This window comes from Malaclemys terrapin, chromosome 1 (genome assembly GCF_027887155.1).
Source record: "Malaclemys terrapin pileata isolate rMalTer1 chromosome 1, rMalTer1.hap1, whole genome shotgun sequence".
NCBI lineage: Eukaryota > Metazoa > Chordata > Testudines > Emydidae > Malaclemys > Malaclemys terrapin.
Genome location: NC_071505.1, coordinates 264,183,940 through 264,207,488, shown reverse-complemented (window position 1 = coordinate 264,207,488; position 23,549 = coordinate 264,183,940). Strand labels below are relative to the sequence as shown.

Genomic DNA, 23,549 nt, shown 5'->3' with positions numbered 1-23,549 from the left:
TGGACGGTTGCAGGGTTAATTCGAATTAAAGCTGATAAATCCGAATTAAAGTCGTAGTGTAGACCAGGCCTTAAAGTAAATATTAGCGCACGAATGAGCAATGTATCATGTTTTGGGTTACAAATGGTCTATGCTGGCGACTATGAGAATCCCTACCACTTCAGTAGCAACAGCACCATCCTCATGTATGCATAAGAGGCTAGTGGGGGAGCAGATTTGTTAGTGGGAGGAATTGGAGGCTATAAAGATGGGTTCAGTTGTTGCTGGGTGGGAACTGACAGGCTGTTGTTTAAGCCCAAGTGCATTCACTTGTGGAGTGAAATCCCTAAGCAGACAGTTCCGGGAGAAAAGCCAGTTCATTTTAGGCTGAAACAATCCCTTTCAACCCCAAACACTGGTCGAAAAGGTCTGGGGGAGGCAAAACTGCAAGTGGTAACAAAAGGGGACTGGAAAGTTCCTTTGACCTGCACTTTAAAAGCCCCAGGTTCTGAAAAAAATTATAATAAAAAATGTTCAATTAAATAATATTAAAAGCAATTGGCACAGGGGTAGGGGTTCATAATAGTGCAAATAAAATAAAATGTTAGGCATTGCCCCTCTGAATTTATCAACGCCCTTGAGGGTATCCTTAAATCAGCTAAATTCCATACAGGATAGGGTGGCAATTCAAAAAAAGGACCAACCTTGCCTCTTGCAGGCTGTTGGTGCCCTCCGGGGTAATGTTTCCTTGGCCCTAGCATGCATGCTAATGCAAATGTAAATTATTAATATGGTAAAGGACAATAATATAAGATGGTACGAGTAGAATATTCCCATTAAAAATTAGAAGCATTATTTTAAAAAATTCCACCCAGACTTAAAAAAAAAAAAAAAAAAAAAAAAGCAATCCTGGTAGAAAATGGTACATTTTACCTATTAAAAAAAAAATCTGGGAAAATCACTATATTTGTCTTGCTGATGTCAAAAGCACAAATAAAATGAGTTTCCCCTATTTTGGACTTATTATTCAAACAGCAATAAAACCCATAAACCACAGGGCGTCGGTAACAAACAAAGGTCCCAAAATAAAAAACAAAATTAAAAGCCTGCTTAAAAAAATAAATACACTAAAAATACCTTGCAGCCACAAAAGATGTATCTAAAAATAACAAAAAGAAAGACATTATGCCATTAATCCATTTGCAAATAAATCTATAATTGTGTATGTGGATAATAATTGTGTGTGTCTTAAAAGTTGGTGCTCGGTGCTCATAATTAATTATTTGCATCATGTACCTCAATCCACATGAAAACAAATTAATTAATTTTTTTAATCATATGACAGCCCTACAGGATAAAAAGAATCATGATTATTCATAGTTTTAATCGCACTGCTAAACAATAATAGAATACCATTTATTTAAATATTTGAGTGTTTTCTACATTATCAAATATATTGATTTCAATTACAACACAGAATACAAAGTGTACAGTGCTCACTTTATATTATTTTTTATTAATATTTGCACTGCAACAAAATAGTATTTTTCAATTCACCTCATACAAGGACTGTAGTGCAATCTCTTTATCACAACAGTGCAATTTACAAATGTAGATTTTTTTTTTTTTAACATAACTGCACTCAAAAATAAAACAATGTAAAACTTTAGAGCCTACAGGTCCATTCAGTCCTACTTCTTATTCAGGCACTCACTAACATGAAAAAGTTATACATTTACAGGAGATAATGCTGCCTGCTTCCTACTTATAATGTCACCTGAAAGTGAGAACAGGTGTTTTCATGGCACTGTTGTAGCTGGTGTTGTAAGGTATTTACGTGCCAGATATGCTAAACATTTGTATGCCCCTTTATGCTTCGACCACCATTCCAGAGGACGTGCTTCAAACAGGGTTCAAAAAAGAACTAGATAAATTCATGAAGGATAGGCCCATCAATGGCTATTAGCCAGGATGGACAGGGATGATGTCCCTAGCCTCTGTTTGCCGGAAGCTGGGAATGGGCGACAGGATGGATCACTTGATGATTACCTGTGCTGTTCATTCCTTCTGGGGCACCTGGCATTGGCCACTATCGGTGGGCTAGACAGATCTGGGCTAGATAGATCTTTGGTCTGACCCAGTATGGCCGTTCTTATGTTCAGATCCATCACATAGATATCTGCCACTTGAACTCGTAGAGTAATTAATAGCAGTAGTAGATTGTCCTCCTCTGTGTGGATCTGCTCTGGAGAGGAATGAAACACACAGTTAGGTTCCATGTTTGTACATAAAGTCTTTTACCATGTACATAGCAATCATATTAGGAAATTACGTTGGGCACTTTACATTTAGTTTAAAACATGAATATGTAGGTTTAACACATTTCCAACTTAAACACATTTTTCCTAGAAGCTTTTCTGAATGAAGTTTTTAGAGAAATTATAAAATTCACTTCAATGAGGACATTTCTAGAATTTTTTGCCTAGGTTTACCTAGAAGTTTTTCTTGGGAGGGCAAAAAAAGCTACTTTACATGTAGATTTTTTGCTCTGATAACACAATCCTACATTTTTTTTTTCACAATCACGTGTTTTCCTAAATAACGAATGTTTTACATGATTTGTTTGCTTGAGGTAAGGATTACATTTCTACCAAATGTATTTTTATATAAGAGGGGAGGTGCCCTGGTCTAGTTAAGTCATGAAAATATAACTGAGTGTATGTATGTTATAAAATGTTGAAGCTGACCAAAAGAATTGCAGGAGCTTCTGCTTTCTGTCACCTGCAATTCTTTTGGTCAGCTTGAACATTTTATAACATACATACACTCATATTGTTATATTTTCAAACATCTTGGCTATAACTACTGGTTGCTATATTTTACTATTTGGTAAAGTCCCAACACATTTGATTTATTAATGCAGTGTTTGTTGTAGCTGTGTTATTAGAGATATTAGCGAGACAAGGTTGGTGAGATGTCTCTCTGAAGAAGAGCTCTGGGTAAGCTCAAATCTTGTCTCTCTCACCACTAGAAGATGGTCCAATAAGAGATATTGCCTCACCTACGTTCTATCTATAATTTATTAATATATTTTTGCATCAATATTGATGTCAGTCCCCCACAGTATGGAAGCCTACAGTTCTTTTATAGTTGGTCACTTTTCACACCATGATCTCACTTTAAGGTCTATCTGAAACTTAGGAAAGCTGCATATTAAGTGTGCTGCATGTGAAGAGCATATTATCCTTGTACACTGAGACTTGCATGGTCTTCAGATTAGTTTCTGGATGGAATTTAAAGCATTTTGACTTTCAGAGCCCTACATGTTTTGGGCCCTTACAATCAGAAATATTGCTTCTCTGGGTGAAGCTGTGTTGTCAGCAGAGACATTTGAGCGTACAGTCCTCTGATTTAAAGGGCGGGGGGAGTTCCTGGCAGCTTGTCTGCTGTAAGGAATCCTCAGCTATGGATCTCTGTTCTTCTTCTCTTTGATCTCTCAAGGCCTGGATCTGTTAATCTTCAGAAGATGCTGCAAGGCATATTTGTTCTTCCAGGATGTGGTGGGTGAAGGATTTGGGATAGTTTTGGGGTTTTATTTCCTATAGTAGGCTTTTTGCGTGGATATGTTATGGGTTTATTTGCTGATCATTGTGGACATACCACGTTATAACTTTTGACATTATTACATGGGCTATATTGTATTGCAGCTTGGCTGAAAATCTTTATATCTTAGTTGTATTAAGGATTTTTATTTTTGCTTTTTTAAATCCTTGTATATGGCCTCAGGTTTGGATAGGAGTTTAAATTAATTAAATAAACATGATGATTGTAAAGTGATGTTTTATTAATTATAACATAAAATGCAAATCAGATGTGATACTTAGTCAATCAGGTGCAACTATCATATGTTTGTTTCCTTAAGGGCACTGTTCCAAAAATCAGATTGACCCATGTGAAAGTAATCTTGGCCTTCTCCAGAAAGTTTATTCTATTATTGTGTCCCATACTTAAAACTTCCATTGGAATGCAGTAGGTTGTTGAATAAGAGAGACTAATAGGTATATTTTATATGAAGAGTAGAAGCCTGGAGTTCCAGAGAAGAGGTTCAGACTCCAGTCATTTTTAACAAGATAGTATTTTCATTCAGTAAATGAAACATAAGATGAGTTAATTCTGTGTTTTGTTCAAACTACTACATTTTTCTAGGAGACACAGAATAGGGGAAGTGGGTACAAGGTAACCAGTGGTTCTTGATAAAAATAAATCATGCTCTTGAAAGCAGTAATTTGCAAGAAAGTTGTAAAATAAGCTGTTTCTTTCTTCCTCATTCCTCTTTCTCTCCCCTCCCCCCCCCCCCCCAAATCTCTGTAAATATTGTTTTTATTACAGGCAGATATCTGGTCGTTAGGCATAACAGCCATAGAACTTGCAAACGGAAAGCCACCGCATTCAGCGTTGCATCCGATGAAGGTTTTATTCCTCATCCCAAAGAACAATCCACCGACACTGGAAGGAAACTACAGTAAACCCCTCAAAGAATTTGTTGAGGCCTGCTTGAACAAGGAGCCAAGCTTTGTGAGTTTTACAAATATATTCTGTTTTTCATTCAAATAACATGTAGTAAAACATTTAAGTGTTTTGCATGAATTCCTTGTAAGGAGCTTTTTACACCAAGAAATTTTAGAATAGAAATCTACTGCATGGGGAGTCAGGACAAGATTTAAAAGGAAATTCATTTTTATTTAAAGCTGAATTACATTTTATAGTGATGACTGACTGCTAGCTAAAGCAACAAAGATTTTGTAATTTAAAATGTGTATGAATTGTGGAGCTTAGTACATAGAATTCTTCCAAAAAGGCCTAAATTGGGAATACAGCCGTTATGTAGAGATTTTTTGTGTGTATGTATGTATGTATGTATGTATACAGATATACTAAAAAGGACTTTCACCGTGAAGAAAACTTTTAGATAAATTAGATTTAAAGCCTCAAAGTACAGTACTTCTAACATTTTTTCATAATATGTTTTACTACGCACTAGAGTGCTGGTTTTTTTTTAAAAGTGAACAGAAAAACTTGTGGCAAGCTCTTAGTTCTTTGTTTCTCGTGTGCTGAGATCTCTGTTCCCTGCAATGCTTTGAGTGTTTCTTTTTATATGTTCAGGCTTGAGTGTACGTTGACTAATGTGCCACACACTAACTGTCCGTATGGACAGTGTTACTGTACAGCAAATGGGAGTAAATTAGAATATACTAGGAAAGTTTTCATGCACACAGGAGGGTCCACATGAACAATTAGTGCCTAGCATGCTAATGTGCTGTAGATTTACACCTCATCTTGCTGCACACTAAATATTCATTTTGACTTATTGTGTGACATTACAATAATTTAATTGCAAGCAGATTTATATTGCACACAGAGTAAAATTTGTACACAGAAGACTTTATAGGTGTTCAGTTCTGACCGGTATTGTTTATGTCCTCTCAAAACATGAGAGCTTAATTACCAAAATTCAGAATGCAGAGGTTCTGTTACATATACATTGGAACAAGGTTAGGATTACTAAAACAACCCCCCCCTCCCCCCCAAATACACACAAATGTTGACATGCCAAATTTCAAACAGATCTGATTGTCTCAATTTTAGAACACTTGGTAAAACTGACTTGAAACTGGCATGGTGCTCAACCTCTCAGTGTTGTCTGTGTGACATTGCACCCCATATTCATCATAGTGGTATCATCATTATATGATTATGACATAATTATGATGAATCTTTTACAAAATATTTCATGTGAGGTGTCTATGAAAAAGTTATGATTTGCTGAATGTGATGATCCTACTTGTGTGCACGTATCATTTTTTATATCTAAAGTTATGAATAGTGACTATGTATCTGTATTTCAAATGTGGTTACAACTGGATGACAGCCACCAGGCAAGATGCTTCCAGTCTAGACAACTGATTGTGAAGGGCCTATTCAAGGTAATGGGCCATTAAGGGAAACAATCAGCCTTAGGAGAAGCTTATCCCCCACCTGGTGAGCCTTCCTGGCAATGCTGCAGACAGCCTATGGACAGTGGCTGCTCTGACTCATCGGGAGCAGGCAAGGGCATGTAACCAGATCACATGATACTAATCTCCATTTTGGTACCTGTATTTTTCCACAAACTGGGCTGGGAATTTAGTTTGGGACAAAGGGTTCCCGCCATACAGAGAAACTATATAAGATTGAGAGTGGCATCATGATTTGTCTTCACTGCCCCACAACTCAACACCTGAAAGAAGCTGTGGAAGACAAAGGACTTGGAACGGGGGAGGGGAACCTAAGCTGCAAGGCAGATGCAGGTTGTGCCATAAGAATCTGCAAGCCTGCTTGTATCATCTATCAGGGTGAGATATTGCTAATTCAAACCCCATTGTGAGGGTTTACGCCCCTCGTTACAGGGCAGCACGGCATAGTGGCCAGAGTCCACAGTCCTGCCCCTGGTCGCAGAGCAGCTTTGCCTAGTGGCCAGAGTCCATAGAATAAGCCCTCATTGAGGTCAATAGGATCTTACTACTGGCTCAGCGGGGGGGTCCTACTGAACCATGCTGAAGCTCACTGGGGGCAAGGTACCAGACCGTCGCCCCCCCCTCAGGTCACTTCCTACCGGCTTGGGAGTTGGGGTCTCCCATGAATCCTGAAGTTCTCTGTGGGTCTCTGGGTCCATCGCCTCCCCAGGTTCCTCCCGCAGTAGGGGTTTATGCCAGCCTGTAGAAGCCTCCGTTCCCAGCAACTTCAAGAGTGTTGGCTGGTCCTCCGCAGGAGCTTCCCGGTTAGGTTCTTCCCCTGCGGCTGCTCACCCAGACTGAGCTGAATTCCCTCCTTTTTATACTCCCAGAGCACTTGGAGCATGCCCAGTACAAACGGGGCGGGACTTTCTCCGTCAGAGCTACTGGTCTGACGCTGTTGGGGCTAGTACGGTGCGGGGCTGCACCGTCACACCCATCGATCTAATATATTAGACTTAGCTTGCGTTCTGTTTATTTTCTAGGCAAGCTTCTTTGATCTGTTTGCTATCACTTATAATCACTTAAAATCTGTCCTTCTGTAGTTAATAAACTTGTTTTATGTTTTATCTTAACCAGTGTGTTTTGAGTGAAATGTTTGGGAAAATCTCAGCTTGGTTAACACAGGCTTGTTGCATATCTTCCCCACAGCCGGGGGGAGAGCGAACTATATTAATGAGCTTGTGCTGTATAGATCCTTGTGCAGTGCGAGATGGTATAATTCTGGGTTTATACTCGAGTAGGGGTGCAAGGCTGGGGAGCTGGGAAATTGGCTGGTGTCTCCTGTTTGTTCATAAGTGGCTTAGGAAAAAGAACTCAGGTAACTCAGTTGCGTGTGTGGCATCACCTGCTATCGCGTTGGGTGATAACAGGGCCTGTAGAGGCTGGCTGAATCACCAGCAGAGCAGTGTGAGAGAGGCCAATCAAGTGATTTGTTAGGGGGCACAGTGGTTCCAACAGCTCTCAGACTGCACTCTGGGAATGACAACGCATCACAGTCTGCATTTGAGTTCTTGCACTCAGCAGCACTGCATAGCATAGAACCATGTAACATTCAAGTCCATTGTGCGTTTGAAGGAGCTGTATCTCTTAAATCCCTTGATCAAGTGACCCCAAATTTGCACCAGTATCTCTGCTCAAGTCCTTCTAGCTGCAAAGCAGTTTCCAGGCCTACCTAGCTTTGCATGTGTGGTTCAGAGCACTTTGTTAATTAAAAGCAGGTAATTTGTGTGTGGAGAAAGGGGTGTTTGTCTAGGGAGCCCCCTGACCAAATTTGTACTGCAGAGTCCCCTATGTTTATCTTTAAGAGTGAGTCAATAACTTGTCCTCCTAATGATCCCTGTAGGACCAGGGCCGGCTCCAGGCACCAGCGAAGGAAGCAGGTGCCTAGAGCGGCTAATAGAAAGGGGCGGCACTCCGTCCGTTATTGGGGCGGCACATCCGGGTCTGCGGTGGTAATTCAGCAGCGGGTCCTTCAGTCCCTCTCTTCCTCTTCAGCGGCACTTCAGCAGCAGCTCAATCTCTCTGCTTCAGTCTTCAGTGGCAGCTCAATCGGGTTTTTCTTGTTTTTCTCTTTTTTTTTTTTTTTTTCCGCCCCTTGAGGCGGCAAAAAAGCTGAAGTAGGACAAAACAGAAGTTTAGTGTTAAGAAAATATTTGTTTAAACAGTCATCATTGTAAAATGATTTAGGAAAATACTGGCCAAATTTTTTTTACGTATGTATGCTCACTTTCAAATTTGGGACTGTATGTGAATGTTATTTTTAAATTCAGAATAGTCGACTCTCAGTGCAGAGCAAATTATATTGAAGAAAATCTGATTTAGTTAAATCTTTGCAGAAAAGTGGGAGGCGGGTGTTTTGTTTTTTTTTTAATGTAAAGGTTGTATTTGTCAGTCAGCAATAGTTTCTTTCCTTATTAATTTACACGAAGTCCAAGTGATGAGCTGGAAAGAGCTCAAAACTAGCATGAAGCAGTTTACCTGCCTTTGGTTTGATTTTTTTCCCCTAAATTTTAGATCAGCTTAAGTGTGTGTGTGTGTGTGTGTGTGTGTGTGTGTGTAGATCTTCAGATACTCCTTTTCCCAGGACTAATGCAAATTATTATAAAGTTCTTGAAATGATTTCAGAAAGTAAATGTAAGACTCAGGGAAGGAAAGTATCAAGAGGTTAATAACCAAGGTTCAAATTAGTGTAGAGTAGATACGTAACTAAATCAAAAGAAAATTCTGAAATAAAAAACCTAAAATGTTAAGGGCAAAGATAATGATTATTAAAGTTGATATACTGAAAATTCTATTAATTTTTGCTAAAAATTGAAGAGACCACATGGGAGCAGATGCAGTAGTTTGAAAATCAGGATACTATTTTCAATACAATTTTGTGAAAACTCAGACCAAGTAAGATGTTTGACCATTTTAATTAACATGAAACCTATTATCAGAGGGGTAGCTGTGTTAGTCTGAATCTGTAAAAAGCAACAGAGGGTCCTGTGGCACCTTTGAGACTAACAGAAGTACTGGGAGCATAAGCTTTCGTGGGTCAGAACCTCACTTCTTCAGATGCAAGTAATGGAAATCTCCAGAGGCAGGTATATATCAGTGTGGAGATAACGAGGTTAGTTCAATCAGGGAGGGTGAGGTGCTCTGCTAGCAGTTGAGGTGTGAACACCAAGGGAGGAGAAACTGTTTCTGTAGTTGGATAGCCATTCACAGTCTTTGTTTAATCCTGATCTGATGGTGTCAAATTTGCAGATGAACTGAAGCTCAGCAGTTTCTCTTTGGAGTCTGGTCCTGAAGTTTTTTTGCTGTAAGATAGCTACCTTAACATCTGCTATTGTGTGGCCAGGGAGGTTGAAGTGTTCTCCTACAGGTTTTTGTATATTGCCATTCCTGATATCTGACTTGTGTCCATTTATCCTCTTGCGTAGTGACTGTCCAGTTTGGCCAATGTACATAGCAGAGGGGCATTGCTGGCATATGATGGCATATATAACATTGGTGGACGTGCAGGTGAATGAGCCGGTGATGTTGTAGCTGATCTGGTTAGGTCTGATATATACCTGCCTCTGGAGATTTCCATTACTTGCATCTGAAGAAGTGAGGTTCTGACCCACGAAAGCTTATGCTCCCAGTACTTCTGTTAGTCTCAAAGGTGCCACAGGACCATGAAACCTATTGCTTACCCAGTGCTGTCTGGTTTTACCTCTTTCATAACGGAATCTTTTCTCATGTTTAAACTCTTGTATTAAGTCTAACAAGGATCTTGCATTTGTGGTAGAAACAAGCCTGTGGACAAACTGCTTACATGAAAATAGTCAAGGAAAAATTATTTGTGTGTTTGACAGCTGAATTATCCAGTTAGTGGCATGGACAATAAGGGTAATGGGTGGACCTGTTACCTTCAGTACAATCTAAATAAAGGTATTGGAAATGTAAAGATTTTATTCTGAATATGCCATATTGCCTATTTTCCAACACTTATGTCTGTGTGTCCAGTGTGAAAAGGGGGGAATTACCATAACTCACAAAAACAGATCAATAGCCAGTGACTCAGCAAAGGAGCTTTGAGTCAGAACTGGTATCTTGGCTGGCTTCAGCTCTTAGCCAGTCCTTTGGGCTTTGGCTTTGTTTAGGGCAGTACTGTATATCCTGTTTAGTTACTTTGCCTTCTTCCTGGTAAGTTCTCCAGTACTCCATAATGATTTCTTGGGTTGCCTATTTTTTACCCTAAAGCCCCTTTGCTTTGTGTTCATATTGTTTCTTCAAGCGCTTTGGCTTTGTGGAAAGACAGGCAGTTTGTACTCTGTTTCTTCTAGAATGTGTTAAAAGTGACTACGTAGTGTCTTTGTGATACAGGTGTTTTAACAGCCTCTATGAGTTTCTCATAGACAGTATTAACTTCCATGTTTCTTGAATTCTCATAGTGCAAAGTTATGTGGTTCCCTGTTGACCCCAGTAGGTCTGTTAAAATCTATTATTTTGTTTCCTCATTCTTCATCTTTGACTTATCCCAACACTTTCTTTCAGGCATCTCCAAGCCCTAGAGACATTACCCCAATTTCACTGGTTGAGAATGAGTGTTCTTCGAATATGTCAGTGTAGACATGTCAGTCAGACGTTGTTATCTGTGTAGATCCCATTGTAGGAACATATATGCTCATGTGCTTGAGATTGGATTTTTTTGAATTGCGGTGTCGGTGTACACCCTGTACCACCTCATATTCCCATGCAAGGGCATAAACAGGGGAATGGCCGTGGTTCTTCCCAGTTCCCTCTTACTACCCTGTGGCAGTGAGATTGAACCCAGAGAGTGACTGACCGATTAGTTTTCAGAGACCTTAATCCAGGATTTTTCAGCCTATTTGAAGAAGAAGAAAAGTATTTGGTCCACAACTCTCCTTCCCCCATCCCCACCGCCACGTTCAGCCGGGTTTGGTGCTTCACACCAACCAGCACACCTTGTGGTGGAGTCTAAACTCTGAGTTCAAACCCTGCATGTCCTGCAGTGGACTGATCTCCATTAAGGATAACATAGTCAGTGCCTTTTCTGCCTAGGAGAGAGCCACATCTTGGATAAGTGGTTTGTGTGCAAGTCCTTCTCCTCCAGGACCTGTACGGTAAGTCCAGGGATGCTATGCAGAAGATGCATTTATTTAAGCAGTTCATGCGGGTCACCTTGGACCCGGAAGTGACTGTTAGAATCAGCATCAACTAGCATCAGCCAGCACTCCCTTGAGCATTCATCATACTCTGGGATCAGACAGTGGAATGGTGAAGAAAGCACTGGCAGAGTCAGCACCAACAATATAGATTCCGGCCATCTCAACACTGGCAAAGTCTCCAGCTGGACCAACAGTCTCCACGTTACCTCGGCAGCAATAGTTTGGTGCTGATGACTCTGGTTCCTGTATGGCTGCAACGTTGATGGCAAAGGCCATTAGTATGAAATGGGCCTCATGGCTGTGGGCATTGGGATTACTCATGGCATACTGGTCATGACAGAGGACTTGCCTTTTGAGGGAATTGTCCTCTTCAGCCAGAGAACAGATGAAGTGCATCTTTCCCACTATCTTAAAGTCCCTGGGAATTTATAAACCAACTCCTAAAAGAAGCCTTACGTGTATCAACTCCAGCTAAGGCAGAAGACACCCTTCTTACACATTTACCCTGCCTGGACAATTGAGTGATATGTGACAGAACCCAGCAGAAGTTGGCATCAAGTTTAGAATATTCCCTCTACCTATTCTAGCAGCAGGGTCTTCTCATGAACTATGAAAAATTGTCTTATCCCATCACAGATGATAGAGTTCATAGAAGTCCTAATTGACTGATTCAGAGAGAGCCTAGCTTTCTCAAGGACAGATTTCTGTCAATGCGATCGCTAGTGTTCGGGATAAAATCAAACTTGACTGTGATGATGCAGATGTGTCTGGTAGGGCTGCTGCTGCTGTAGTACACAGACAGAGACACAGCTCCATGCCTGGAAGGGTGGGGGAGGAGAAGCTGGGAGTTCTGCTCCTTTCCCTGCTGGGAGGGGCAGCGTGTAAAGGAGCAGAACTCTGGAGACAGGGCGGGGGCGGTGGAGGGCGAGGCCGGAGATGGGGGCAGCAGCTGGAGGAGCTGCCGGCATTCTCCTTTCCCCGCTGCCTTTCCCAGCGGGGAAAGGAGCAGAACCCCCGGCCCTCTCCTCCAGCTGGGCTGCTGCTGTGTCTTTCCGGTACACCGTACCAGCTATAAATAGCTTGCTGGCACGGCGTACTGGACTACTTGCACTGCTGGTGATCAGTTGTTGTGAAGGTAGGACAAGAAGTAATCAGCTTATAAAGGAGATATAGGTTAGATATTAGGAAAAACTTTCTAACTTTAAGAATAGTTAAGCATTGAAATAAGCTTCAACCTGTCATTAGAAGTTTTGAAGAACAGATTAGACAAACTCCTGTCAGGAATGGTTGTAGGTATGCTTGGTGCTGGTCTGGACTAGATAACCTCTTTAGGTCCCTTCCACCCTACATTTCTATGTTTCTGTGTTTAGTATTAAGCCATCAAAGTTTCTGATTATATTATTTGTCATGAGTTTTCCTCTTTCGTTTTTCAAATCACGATATGAGAGTCATCTCAACTGTCTCAAATATAAAGGAAAAAAAGTTATACTGTAGCTTACAATTAATTTTTATTTTTAAGAGACCAACAGCAAAGGAGCTCTTGAAACACAAATTCATAATACGAAATGCAAAGAAAACATCCTACCTGGCAGAACTCATTGATAGGCACAAGAGGTGGAAGTCTGAACAGAGCCAGGATGACTCCAGCTCTGAAGAATCGGATGCGTAAGTTTGTTGAATCTATAACATAATTGTAAACACAGGAATAGAGGAGGGGAATTTTCTCAAGTAGTTGTGTATCATTTTGTCTAGTTAGCTGATGTTCTTTATTTAAAAAACATTGGGCTCACCAGGCATGTGAAGTTAAAAACTTAAATGAAATATTTTGAGGGCTTTCAAGCCCAGAAAGGTGAAAGAAGACTAATTATAAAATATCTAATTTTTTTGTTGAGGAAGGGTGTGTTTTGTAATATTTCATGTTGCAAACAGTTTGCTCCATCTGCTCTGGCATCTCAAACTGTTAGTTTCAGTCATACAGTGCTCAGCACACAGTTTTCTGTCATACTAGAAAGTACAAAAAATAAATTATGTTCATGACTAAATTAAACCAACTCTATTAACCTGAAGTTAAGAGTGAGAGTACGTATCAGCAACTGAAAGCTAAAGAATGTGCAAGTACATTCCTGGTGTTTTAAAAATCATGAAGAAACCAAGACGTCTAGAGATAAATGGGACTTGTAAAGGAGAAAAAATTAGGGTTTGCTCTCTCATGCTTCTTTGATGATCTTGTCTAAAGAGGTCCTGAAAGGAAATTTAAAAAGGGGGAGGGGTGCTGTTCTGTTTATTTCTTATCTTAGAAATAGCAGGAATATCAAGTCTGATCTTTCTTGGTTTTGCTGAATGATTTGTTAGGGATTTTTGGGACATGGTTTGCACTTCCCCAGATCTTATTTCGATACATGCACAGTTTTAAAGTATGGATGTTCACAATTAAGGCTTCCAAATATTGGCAACAAGTCACTAGGGCTATAGGAATTGATATAATTAAGGTCATGATGATTAATGGAAATCTGCTTCTTCACTCTGAGGCATAGAAAGAGAAGGAGGGGGATCATTTTCTGGTGTCTTAACCTTTAGAAATGCCTTCAGGAAATATGCCTTTCAGTGGGACTTCCTTTCCTTAGGGAGAACTAAAGAAAATTGGGTTGGCTCGGCTCATGAACAGAGGGTATTAATAGTTGCTCCCGGTGGCACTGTAGGTACATCCACTGAATCCATGAAAGATGTTAAAGGGGAACTCATGGAGAATAAATTTTCTACAAGTGCTGCTGTGAAGGTATTCACGTGCTGCTATGATGAGTGTAGTATAAGAACCTGAACAAGATAAAGTATTACTAGTTCCTTCCTCCTTTTTGTGATTGGTGGAAAGGAGAAGATAATAGGTAATAGGTCATTTGAGTTGAGAAATTCTGCCATTTGATGGGTACTTCTAAACCAATAATTTATATTGAAAAAGCTAATTATATTTTATATTCAAGATTTTATAAAGAGAATAAAAATATCAAACTAAAATCATTTAGTCAATCTCTCTGCGAGTGCAGGATTTTTCGATACTGTACACTTTCTCGCGTCTTGTTCAGTGTAAATGTAAATGGCTCAAAATGTCTTCAGTCTGTCTACATGGTCAAATGCTTGGACAGGATTCTCAATATCAAAGTCCTTAATCGTTGGATATCTGGCATTCAGAGCATGCTCTGAAAGTTCAGCTGATTGGTCTGGGCATCTCGTTGGCATGGCGGACTTGAGAATACTCAAGGCTATATTTTATGGTCAGCTACAAACACCTTTCTCATGGTGGCCAGTACAAACAGTATAAAGACCCACTGAAATCAAACTTGAAAGCATGTCAGGTTGACCACAGCAACTAGAAACCAACAGCCCATGATAGAGCAAGGTGGCAGCAGATTTGTCATGTCACTGTTAACAGCTTTGAAGCAATGTGTATTAACACCTTATTTGAAAAACATGAACAGTGCAAAGCAAGGATACAATATCTTGTAATGGTCATGAACAGTCTTCTCTGTCCCACATGTATCTGTGTTTGTGGTTCTCTGACCAGTTCAATATCTTGGTTTTTTTCCTAATTGTTCAATGTGTGATTCCATGTCTCATTTACTGCATACTATTCAAACCCTAATCTGAAGACAAAATTATTAATTTCCTCATGGGCAGTGACAGGGTGGGACTCACCACCTCGGCGCCTCTTGGTGGTTGTGCTGAGAATTAGCTCTTGGTTGCTGGTGCGCCTTTCTCTAGTGGTGTCTCACTGCCATCACTTCTACTCCACCTCTAAGACCTGCGTCGCTCCCTGGACCACAGCATCCTCTTCTGGGCATGGCCCTCTGGCTGTGCTCCACTCCGCTTTCTCCCCCCTTCTGGGGGAATCGGCTGTCTCTAGTTCATCCACTTGCCGCTGTGACCCACTGTAGCCTTTGGTTTAGCCCCTCTCCGCAAGAGGTAAACTGCAGTCCGAATACTGGCCATCCACTCTGTGGCCCTTTTGGGATGCCACTGTGGCCCTTTTGGGATTATTTGTGGAAAACAGGCTACAGCTCTAAGGAACTGTGCAACTCCCGAAGAGAAGATAACCCTCTTCCACAGCATCATTGGTGAGACCCCAGATGTACAACTGTCAGGAGGAGCAGGGATCCGAGGTACAGAGACACCAGTGCTCCACCTCACCTCCTAAAGAAGTCTAGGAGGAGGCATCTGCCTTGGCCCTGGCACCAGCACCAAATGATTTTAAGGCCTTTCAATACCTCTTTTTGAGGATAGTAGACACACTGGAGATTGCAGAGAAATCACACAAACTCTTTGAGGTTTTTTTCTGCAATGAGCCCAGCACGCATTGCCTTTCTGAGAAATAAAGGGCTTCTGGACCCCTTTAAGGCACTATGGCAGGATCTGCACTGTCTGCCCATTGATCTCTGGGTAGAGTTTAAGGTGTTTATGAACTATAAAGCCCTAAATAAGAGAGTGCCTCTCTTCCCATGTTATATTGCCACAACTGTAGTCAGCAGGAGCACTCAAGCTAGATCCCCTCACTATGAGAGCAGCTGGAAAGGCTTTCTCTGGGAGGGCTTTGAGACTCTGGAACTTGCTCCCTGCCTTGGTCCAAAAATTGCCTAATTTGGCAACTTTAGGGGCATGCTTCAAAAGATAATCTGTTTTGAGAAGGTTTTTAGAAAAGGCTGAGGATGTGTTTCCCAGATGACTAAGAGGAAGGAGCAACATTTTCTCTAGATTTCGTTTGTATTGAGTTGTGCATATCATATTTTCATCATGTTTAGATAGACCTTTGACTCTCCAATCCGTTCATTTAAATTTCCCAGTCAGTTTGTAATTAGTCACGGCATCTTCCATTCTGTTAAATATTGAGTTGAAGAGGTTTAAGATCATACCAAGTTATTTTAAATGTATCTTATATTCCGGTGCTGTACTGAATAACAGGACTTATGACCATGCCACTGGTAAACTATTTAAATCAATACTTTTTCTTATGGCACCAATATAAGTATCTTAGAATTCCCCAAAGATATCATCTGTGCAGGATTCTAACTCCTGGCTCCCAAAAATTGCAAGACTGGTGGAACTCCTAGTTCTCTGCCTCCCCACAACCACTCATTACCCATTTCTGCTGTCTTGAGCCCTGCTCCCCTCCCTCTCTGCCCCAGATCCAATCCCACTTCTCTTCTCTCCTCTCCCTCCCCCGGGAGGGAGTTGCCTTCACAGCCTGGAGCATGTAGGAGGGTACAAACTGGGCACCTCCACCCCATCAGCAGCAACTGCACAGGCCCCCTCTTCCTGCACTATAGCTCCCTGCTGGGCTGAGAGGAGTTGCCAAGTGTTGCAGCAGGAGGGCCGGGCAGGTGGAGTGGGACCCTATGCTGGCTGACTGGGCCCTCCCCCTCCACTCCTTATCCTCCCTGCTCTCAGGCTTCCTGTGGTGCGGAGAGGAGCCTCTGTGGGTTCCAGAAGGAGCGCCTGGGCCAATAGGCAGAACAGGACCCGATGTGGGCCAGGCCCTCCTACCTGCTGGGAGTGTCTGCCTCTCCCCCTGCACCCCACTAAGCTCTTTACCCTTCCTGCTGGCCCCAAGCTTTATGTGGTGCGGAGAGGACCCACCATGAGTTCCAACAAGAGGGCCTAGCAGGCAGAGTAGGTGCTGGCTGCACTTGCAGCCACCTAAGATGCACTGCTGTGCAGCTTAAAGGGAGCATTGGCTTGGTGGTTGGCTGAGTTACTGTGGAACTGATGATTTTAATGCAGCTGAAGTTTAATTTAATTTTATTGATTGTATAATTATGTTTGGGCCTTTAGACATTTGGAGAGGCATATTTATTTAAATTTAAATAAATAAATAAGACATTGACTTCGTTCTTATTTGGGTTCTCTACATAGCCTACTACAATGCTAAATGAGCATGACTGAATTATGTGTTCCAACTTTCCAAAAACTTTTGCCAACTTTCCAGTAATTTGGAGCCCTCTGCTGGCATCTGTTATACTGCTAAAAAGTAATATCATTGGTGTCATACAGTTTGGGAAACCATTGTTAGAGGTAGTAAATGAACGTATGTCTTTCTCCTTAATCTTTATTTAATACAGAAAAACATCTTTGTTCAATATTTAAACAAAATCTTTACTTAAGACCCAACCTAATCATTCTTACCACATGCCTTGTTTTCACTGGCCTGAGAAGCATGGTGTTCTAAATTCACTCTCAAATCTGAAGGTTTTAAGCTTATTTTGGCATTACTAAATCAATATTACTAATGTAGTAAAGGAAAAATTCTGAAATGTCTTAGTATTTTTTTTAAAAGTGAAACCGATGGCCAGGCCACAGGCGGTCGTGAGTCAGGGGACTGGATCTTTACAATCAGAGAAAAAGACCCCAAGAATGTAGAGAATGGAGCAGCCCAGCCACAGGAACTAGAAAGTAATAAGGTATTAATGTTTAATGCTGAAAGATCTACATCTAAACATACAAATCTAGTTTAGTCATCCAACATTTTTTCAATTTTTGTTTCACTTAAGATACTCCTTTGATAGTTTAAATATTTAAAAATCTGCAAAAAGACTTTTAAATTGTGTAGATTACAGTTGTTGCTTATATTGCACAGCTCTTATCAAATTGATTTCATCCTGTAATACTTTTTCATTCTTACAGTTTGATTTTTTGTAAATACGTGTGATGTTGTTTTTAAATGTTTTATTATGGTTGACTTAGCATTTTGTACCTGCGTGTGTCAAGACATTGGGAGTAAGATCAGAACCTTTTCATTTTTAGTAAGCTTCACTGTACATTCTTGGAGAAACATTGTTATGTAATGCACTTTTGTCGTACAAAATCCTAATCTTTAATCATTCTTCATATTGAATTCACACCCACACATAATGTAATCACTTTACACATACTTTGATAGATGGTATTAAAACGTAATGTACTACATGAATTAGTTCATATGTATGCATGTTTACATACTCATTTTTATGTTTAGATGTGTATTAGAACTAGTTTTTTTATGAAACAAATATAGAAAGCAATGAGGATGCATAGCTCAGGCTCAGAGTTATTTTGAAGCTACAATGTAAATGTTAATCGCACTTACTCTATTACAGATGACACTCTTTTTTCTCTTAAAGGAAAAAGATACCCCCAGGCGTCCTTTGTCTCAGTGTTTATCTGCAATTATATCTCCTTTATTTGTGGAGGTAAGCTACCTCTGAAAACTTAGTTATTTCTAGTATCTATATATATGTCTCTGTGGAGAATGGCATATTCAAGGATACTGTAATTGATAGGTTAACTCTCCTTATGGTCCAGCAGTAGCATTCTGGTTTATTGGTATGTCATCTGTTTCTTTCCTAGTTTGTTTACAGCAATGCTCATTTGTGCAGAGCAACCACATCACTTACACTAATTGAAGAGAATGAGGAGAGAAAATAAAGCTGGGAGACAATTCAATAAAGAGGGGAGGTGTGTGTTACTGCTTGGACTGCAGTGCACCAGTTTTTCCTATTATTGGGTCTTTTTGTCTTATCTGCATTCAGCTCCTCACTTCTCCCCAACTTCTGCTTGGTGGACTAAGCTAAGAGAGTTTAAATGGTTCAAAGCCCTGAAGTATAAATGCTGAACTTGTACTGGAATCTAACAAACTATTTTATGCAGATATTCTGTAGAATGGTTCTTTAATTTTTTATAAGTGTATTTACATACGAAGGGGAATACAGACATAATATAGAGTCAGTTATTTAAAAAAAAAATCTATAGAACTGTATTTGATATTATTAAGCAGTCCTTTCCTACCCTAGCATTGCTGTAGAATAAGGACAAGATTTTCTTTTAAACCACGTTTCAATCTTTACAACTGTGCTTCCCTTGTGGGTGGAAAAAACAGAGGGCTCCAAAAGTATTTTCCTAATCAAAGGAGCCCCAGTCTTGAGGAGGCTCCTGGAAGGTTTCCATGCCACGTAGCAAGCATATTGAACACAGTAGAGCAGATACTTACCCAGAAGAATGGTCTCTGCACCAGAGCTTATTCAGACTCAGCGGAGAGTCGACTTGTCAGTCTCATCTGTAAAATGGTGAATAGCATTTTCCTTCCTCATGGGGATGTTGGGTCTTAAATTTATTAGGGGTTGGACGCTTGTAGGCTGAGTGAATTGCACACTCCAGAGGCTCCTTCCATTCTTCTGTTCCCCTCCTCAAGTTCCCTGTGTGCCACCCTCCTATGCCCCTCTATTTCAGGGGCTCCCTGCTGCTCCCCTCCCCTCATCTCTCATGCCAGGGATTCTGTCTGTTCCCATCTCTTCTTCCCACCCCCATGTCATGGACTGTATTTCATCCCATTTCTCCCATGGCAGGGGCACTGTGTGTGTGTGTGTGTGTGTGTGTGTGTGTGTGTGTGTGTATCCCCCCCCTTTCCCAGAACTGCAGTTTCCCCATCCCATTTCTGCCCTCCCTCTGGGGCCCTGCTTTTTTCCCCTCCCCAATTTCCACTCTCCCTATTCTGGTTTCCTGCTTTCACAGCCACACACCTGGCTCCCCTCCTCTGGATTCCTGCATCCCCCATCACCACCACTCCTCACCACTTGATTTCCTTGTGGGTCTCTGCTTAGTCATCCTCTCTTCCCCCTAAGAGCAAGTCCACTTCCTCACTCCCCTCTGGGTCCCTGTTTCCCCCCATCACCACTGCCTCATCTCTCTCTTCCCTCCTGCTTCCACTTCTCCCTCATGTGTTCCCTGCTACTCCACTCTTTTATCTCCATTTAGCTCCTTACACACTCTGTCTGTAAGATTCTTTGATTCCTATTAGAATCCAACCTACAGACACTCCCAATGCAGCCAGTTAAGCTGCTGCTTCTCATGTGTAGGCAGCAGCAGATTCCATTCCTGCAGCATCAGGGAGTGTGGGGGACCTGATTTTCCTCTGACCTAGGCTTTTTCCAGTATTCTGATTTGAACCAAAATAAATAGGATTCTGTCCAGTGAGACCTAGAACATTCACTGAAATTTTAGAATTGGTCAGCTGCAATGTTCAAAGTTATTGTGTAACAGACACTCAGCGAACTAACATTTTAAAGTGCTGTGAAATCCTCACATGGAAGGTCCTATGAAAGTACAAAGTGTAGTACAAAATTAGTAAGACTAACTCTTTCTTTGTACGCAACAGCACCTTTCTAAAATCTGGAAAATAGAATTGCCGGTGACCTCAGATAATCCTTGGTTTCTTGGGTTGGGGGTTTCACATCCCACATGACCACTTTATTTTTGTGAATGCTTAGACTGCTCTTTTAGTGGCCTGTGATAAAAATCTCACGTTACAAATAGTGTGTTTCTATAGCTAGACTTTTTATGATAACATTTAAAAAAAAATGAATGTACTAATTCTCAGGAGTCTAGCTCTGTGGAAACATAGAAATCAATACATAATATTACATGTTCATATATTTGGCAGATAATTACATTGTTAATGTAGTTTTACCATTTTTTTAGTTGAAAGAGAAAAGTCAGGCATATGGTGACAACATGGGGTCCATAGAAGAACTGAGAGAAGCTATTTATTTAGCTGAGGAGGCTTGTCCAGGCATTTCAGATACCATGGTGTCGCAGCTTGTACAGAGGCTTCAGAGGTAACAATAAAAATACCTTTGCATTATGACTTACAGAAAATTGCAAGACTTACTTTAATATTTGCCAAGTATTTTGTAAAATACAAGTGCTGACTGATATTTCTATATTATAAAGATAAAATATTTTCTGATGTGCTTTTACTTTGTTTATGAAAATTTAATTGTTTAATAGAAAAATTCTCAGCCTATCAGGAACTTAAATTTCTTTTTCCTGTCTTCACTATATAAACTCACTTTCACACACTGCATACTGTATGTTGAATGTGTTGTCTGCAAAGCCAAACCAGAAAAAGAACACTACCATGAGTTACATTTTAAATGGTAGGTATACGAAACTGCTCAGAGATTTTCAATGTGGGATATAGTCCCAGGAGAGAGTGATTAGTGGTGTGTGTGTGTGTGTGTGTATTTTAAAAAGAGTACTTGAATAGTTTACATTCATGACTATTGACCTCTGCTGTCTCCTGGTAGAAAAGGAAGAGATCAAATACCAGATTTGGAAATTTCCTTTACTCATTGGCCTACAATGAATGTGGGTTCCAAATTTCAAGATACTAGCTCAATGGAAATGTGTGTGTGGGGTATATTAAATATTACATGAAAATAAAATAGAAAGTGCTGTTGTGCCCACTATAATTAAAGGTAAAAACTGTTTGCATTTTAAAACCCTCTTCTTTTCTGGTTGTGAACTTGTGAATCATTCTCTTTCCACTCTTGAGTTCTGTCCAAAAGTGTAATTTTGGAAAAGTTCAAACTAAATCTCTTTAGTTGCTAAAATAACTAGTGCCCAAAAAAATATGTTTCAAAGTGGTCTAATAAGGATACATCAATGAATTGTGTGCACTTTACCAATATTTAAAAAAACAACCAAAAAAAACCAGGATAATAGTTGAAAGCAATTTAAAAAAAATACTATGCAGAGTGCACAATAATGTTCATTAGCATTGTCCAATATGTTTACCTTAATACATTTTTTCCCCTTTCATCACAAGGAAAATGCTCATTGAGGTTAAGCCAGTGTTTCAAGGTTTATTGTCTTCAGACTGCTGCTGGAACAATCTTGCATGACAGAGATTGTATAAACATATCAACACATTTTCAAAAAGTCTTCCATCTTAACATAAAAGTAGTAAGTTGTGGATATGAATAACTATGGTTCCCTTGATTTTTGGACCTCCATATTTTTTGCCTCATTGTTTTAAATTCTTCTGCCTTAATGCAGATACTCTTGTTTTTAGGATCTGGGTGCTCATGTAAATAGTTCTTACTCGTGTAAGCAATCTCATTAAAGTTAAAGACCACTTGTGATTAAGGGTATGCAAATTGAGCCCTTAGTGTGCTTGTATAATAATATACTTTTTTTTTAAATAATCTCAATGCCTGTAACCCACAGTTATAATATACATCTGTTTTGGCAATATACCAATATGTCTTGGGTTCCATCTTAAGTGGAGTTTAATGAAGAAACCATTAATATTTCTAGATGTGAAGCATTTGTTCACACTCTGGTTTGAGAAACGTAATTATGGTTGAATTTAAATTTGTATATTGAAATTGATTATTTCTTTATAAATAAAGTTCTACATAATTTAAAAAGGGCCACTTAAACTAAAATTAAGTTTTGAGTTTTTTACAGAAATCCCCAAATATATTGATAGTAACTGAACATCCATGGCTGTAATGGGATGGATTATACATGTTGTTTCAGAGAGTTTCTGTAGGACCAACCACTGTATGTTTACTAGTAAAATTAAAAACAAATGCAAATTTGGTAAAATATGTAATTGCTTTATAAAGTCTAGTGTAAATCTGTTTGATGCAGTTCAAGTTTATTCATAGTAAACTTGTCTAGAGAATGAACAAAACCAGTCACCTTAAAAAAAAAAAAAAAAAAAAAAAAAGCCATATTAAATGAATATTAAGGACAAAGGATGTTGCTGAGCATGACCTCTTGCACCTGTGCATTGCAGCAGCAGATGAGTCATACAGAAACCAACCCTCTATCAGAATATTTCAAACAGTAGGAAATGCTGTGTATAAAAACCTCTGGAAAATGTATATTTCACAGCTAAATATGTACATCAGCTAATCAGTTTTTGTACTGTATTGACATAAGCCAAATTTCGTACAGGAAGAATTTGAGTTGTAATATGTTTGTCTAGAATTATAAGAAACAAGTATAAAGAATTAATATACAATACTAGGGCTGTCAAGTGATTAAAAAAATTAATCGCGATTAATTGTGCTGTTAAACAATAATGGAATACCTTTGATTTAAATACTTTTGAATGTTTTCTACATTTTCAAATATATTGATTTCAATTGCAACACAGAATACAAAGTGGTACAGTACTCTGTTAATATTTATTTTTTATTACAAATATTTGCACTGTAAAAAACAAAAGAAATAGTATTTTTCAATTTACCTAATACAAGTACTGTAGTGCAGTCTCTTTATCATGAAAAGTTTCAGAGTAACAGCCGTGTTAGTCTGTATCCGCAAAAAGAAGAACAGGAGTACTTGTGGCACCTTAGAGACTAACAAATTTATTAGAGCATAAGCTTTCGTGGACTACAGCCCATCCGAAGAAGTGGGCTGTAGTCCACGAAAGCTTATGCTCTAATAAATTTGTTAGTCTCTAAGGTGCCACAAGTACTCCTGTTCTTCTTTTTATCCTGAAAGTTGAACTTAAAAATGTAGAATTATGTACAAAAAAAAACTG

The 23,549-nt window shown here is 39.7% G+C and overlaps 1 protein-coding gene across 1 annotated transcript in view; it reads left to right on the top strand.

Moving 5' to 3' along the window:
- Positions 1-23,549, top strand: part of STK24 (serine/threonine kinase 24) — a 123,683-nt gene that overhangs the window by 86,840 nt on the left and 13,294 nt on the right. Inside the window, exons 6-10 of the mRNA XM_054012482.1 lie at positions 4,369-4,554; positions 12,711-12,856; positions 17,514-17,637; positions 18,337-18,405; positions 20,690-20,826. Coding sequence (XP_053868457.1) covers positions 4,369-4,554; positions 12,711-12,856; positions 17,514-17,637; positions 18,337-18,405; positions 20,690-20,826 — 662 coding nt within the window. The remainder of the gene's footprint in view (positions 1-4,368; positions 4,555-12,710; positions 12,857-17,513; positions 17,638-18,336; positions 18,406-20,689; positions 20,827-23,549) is intronic.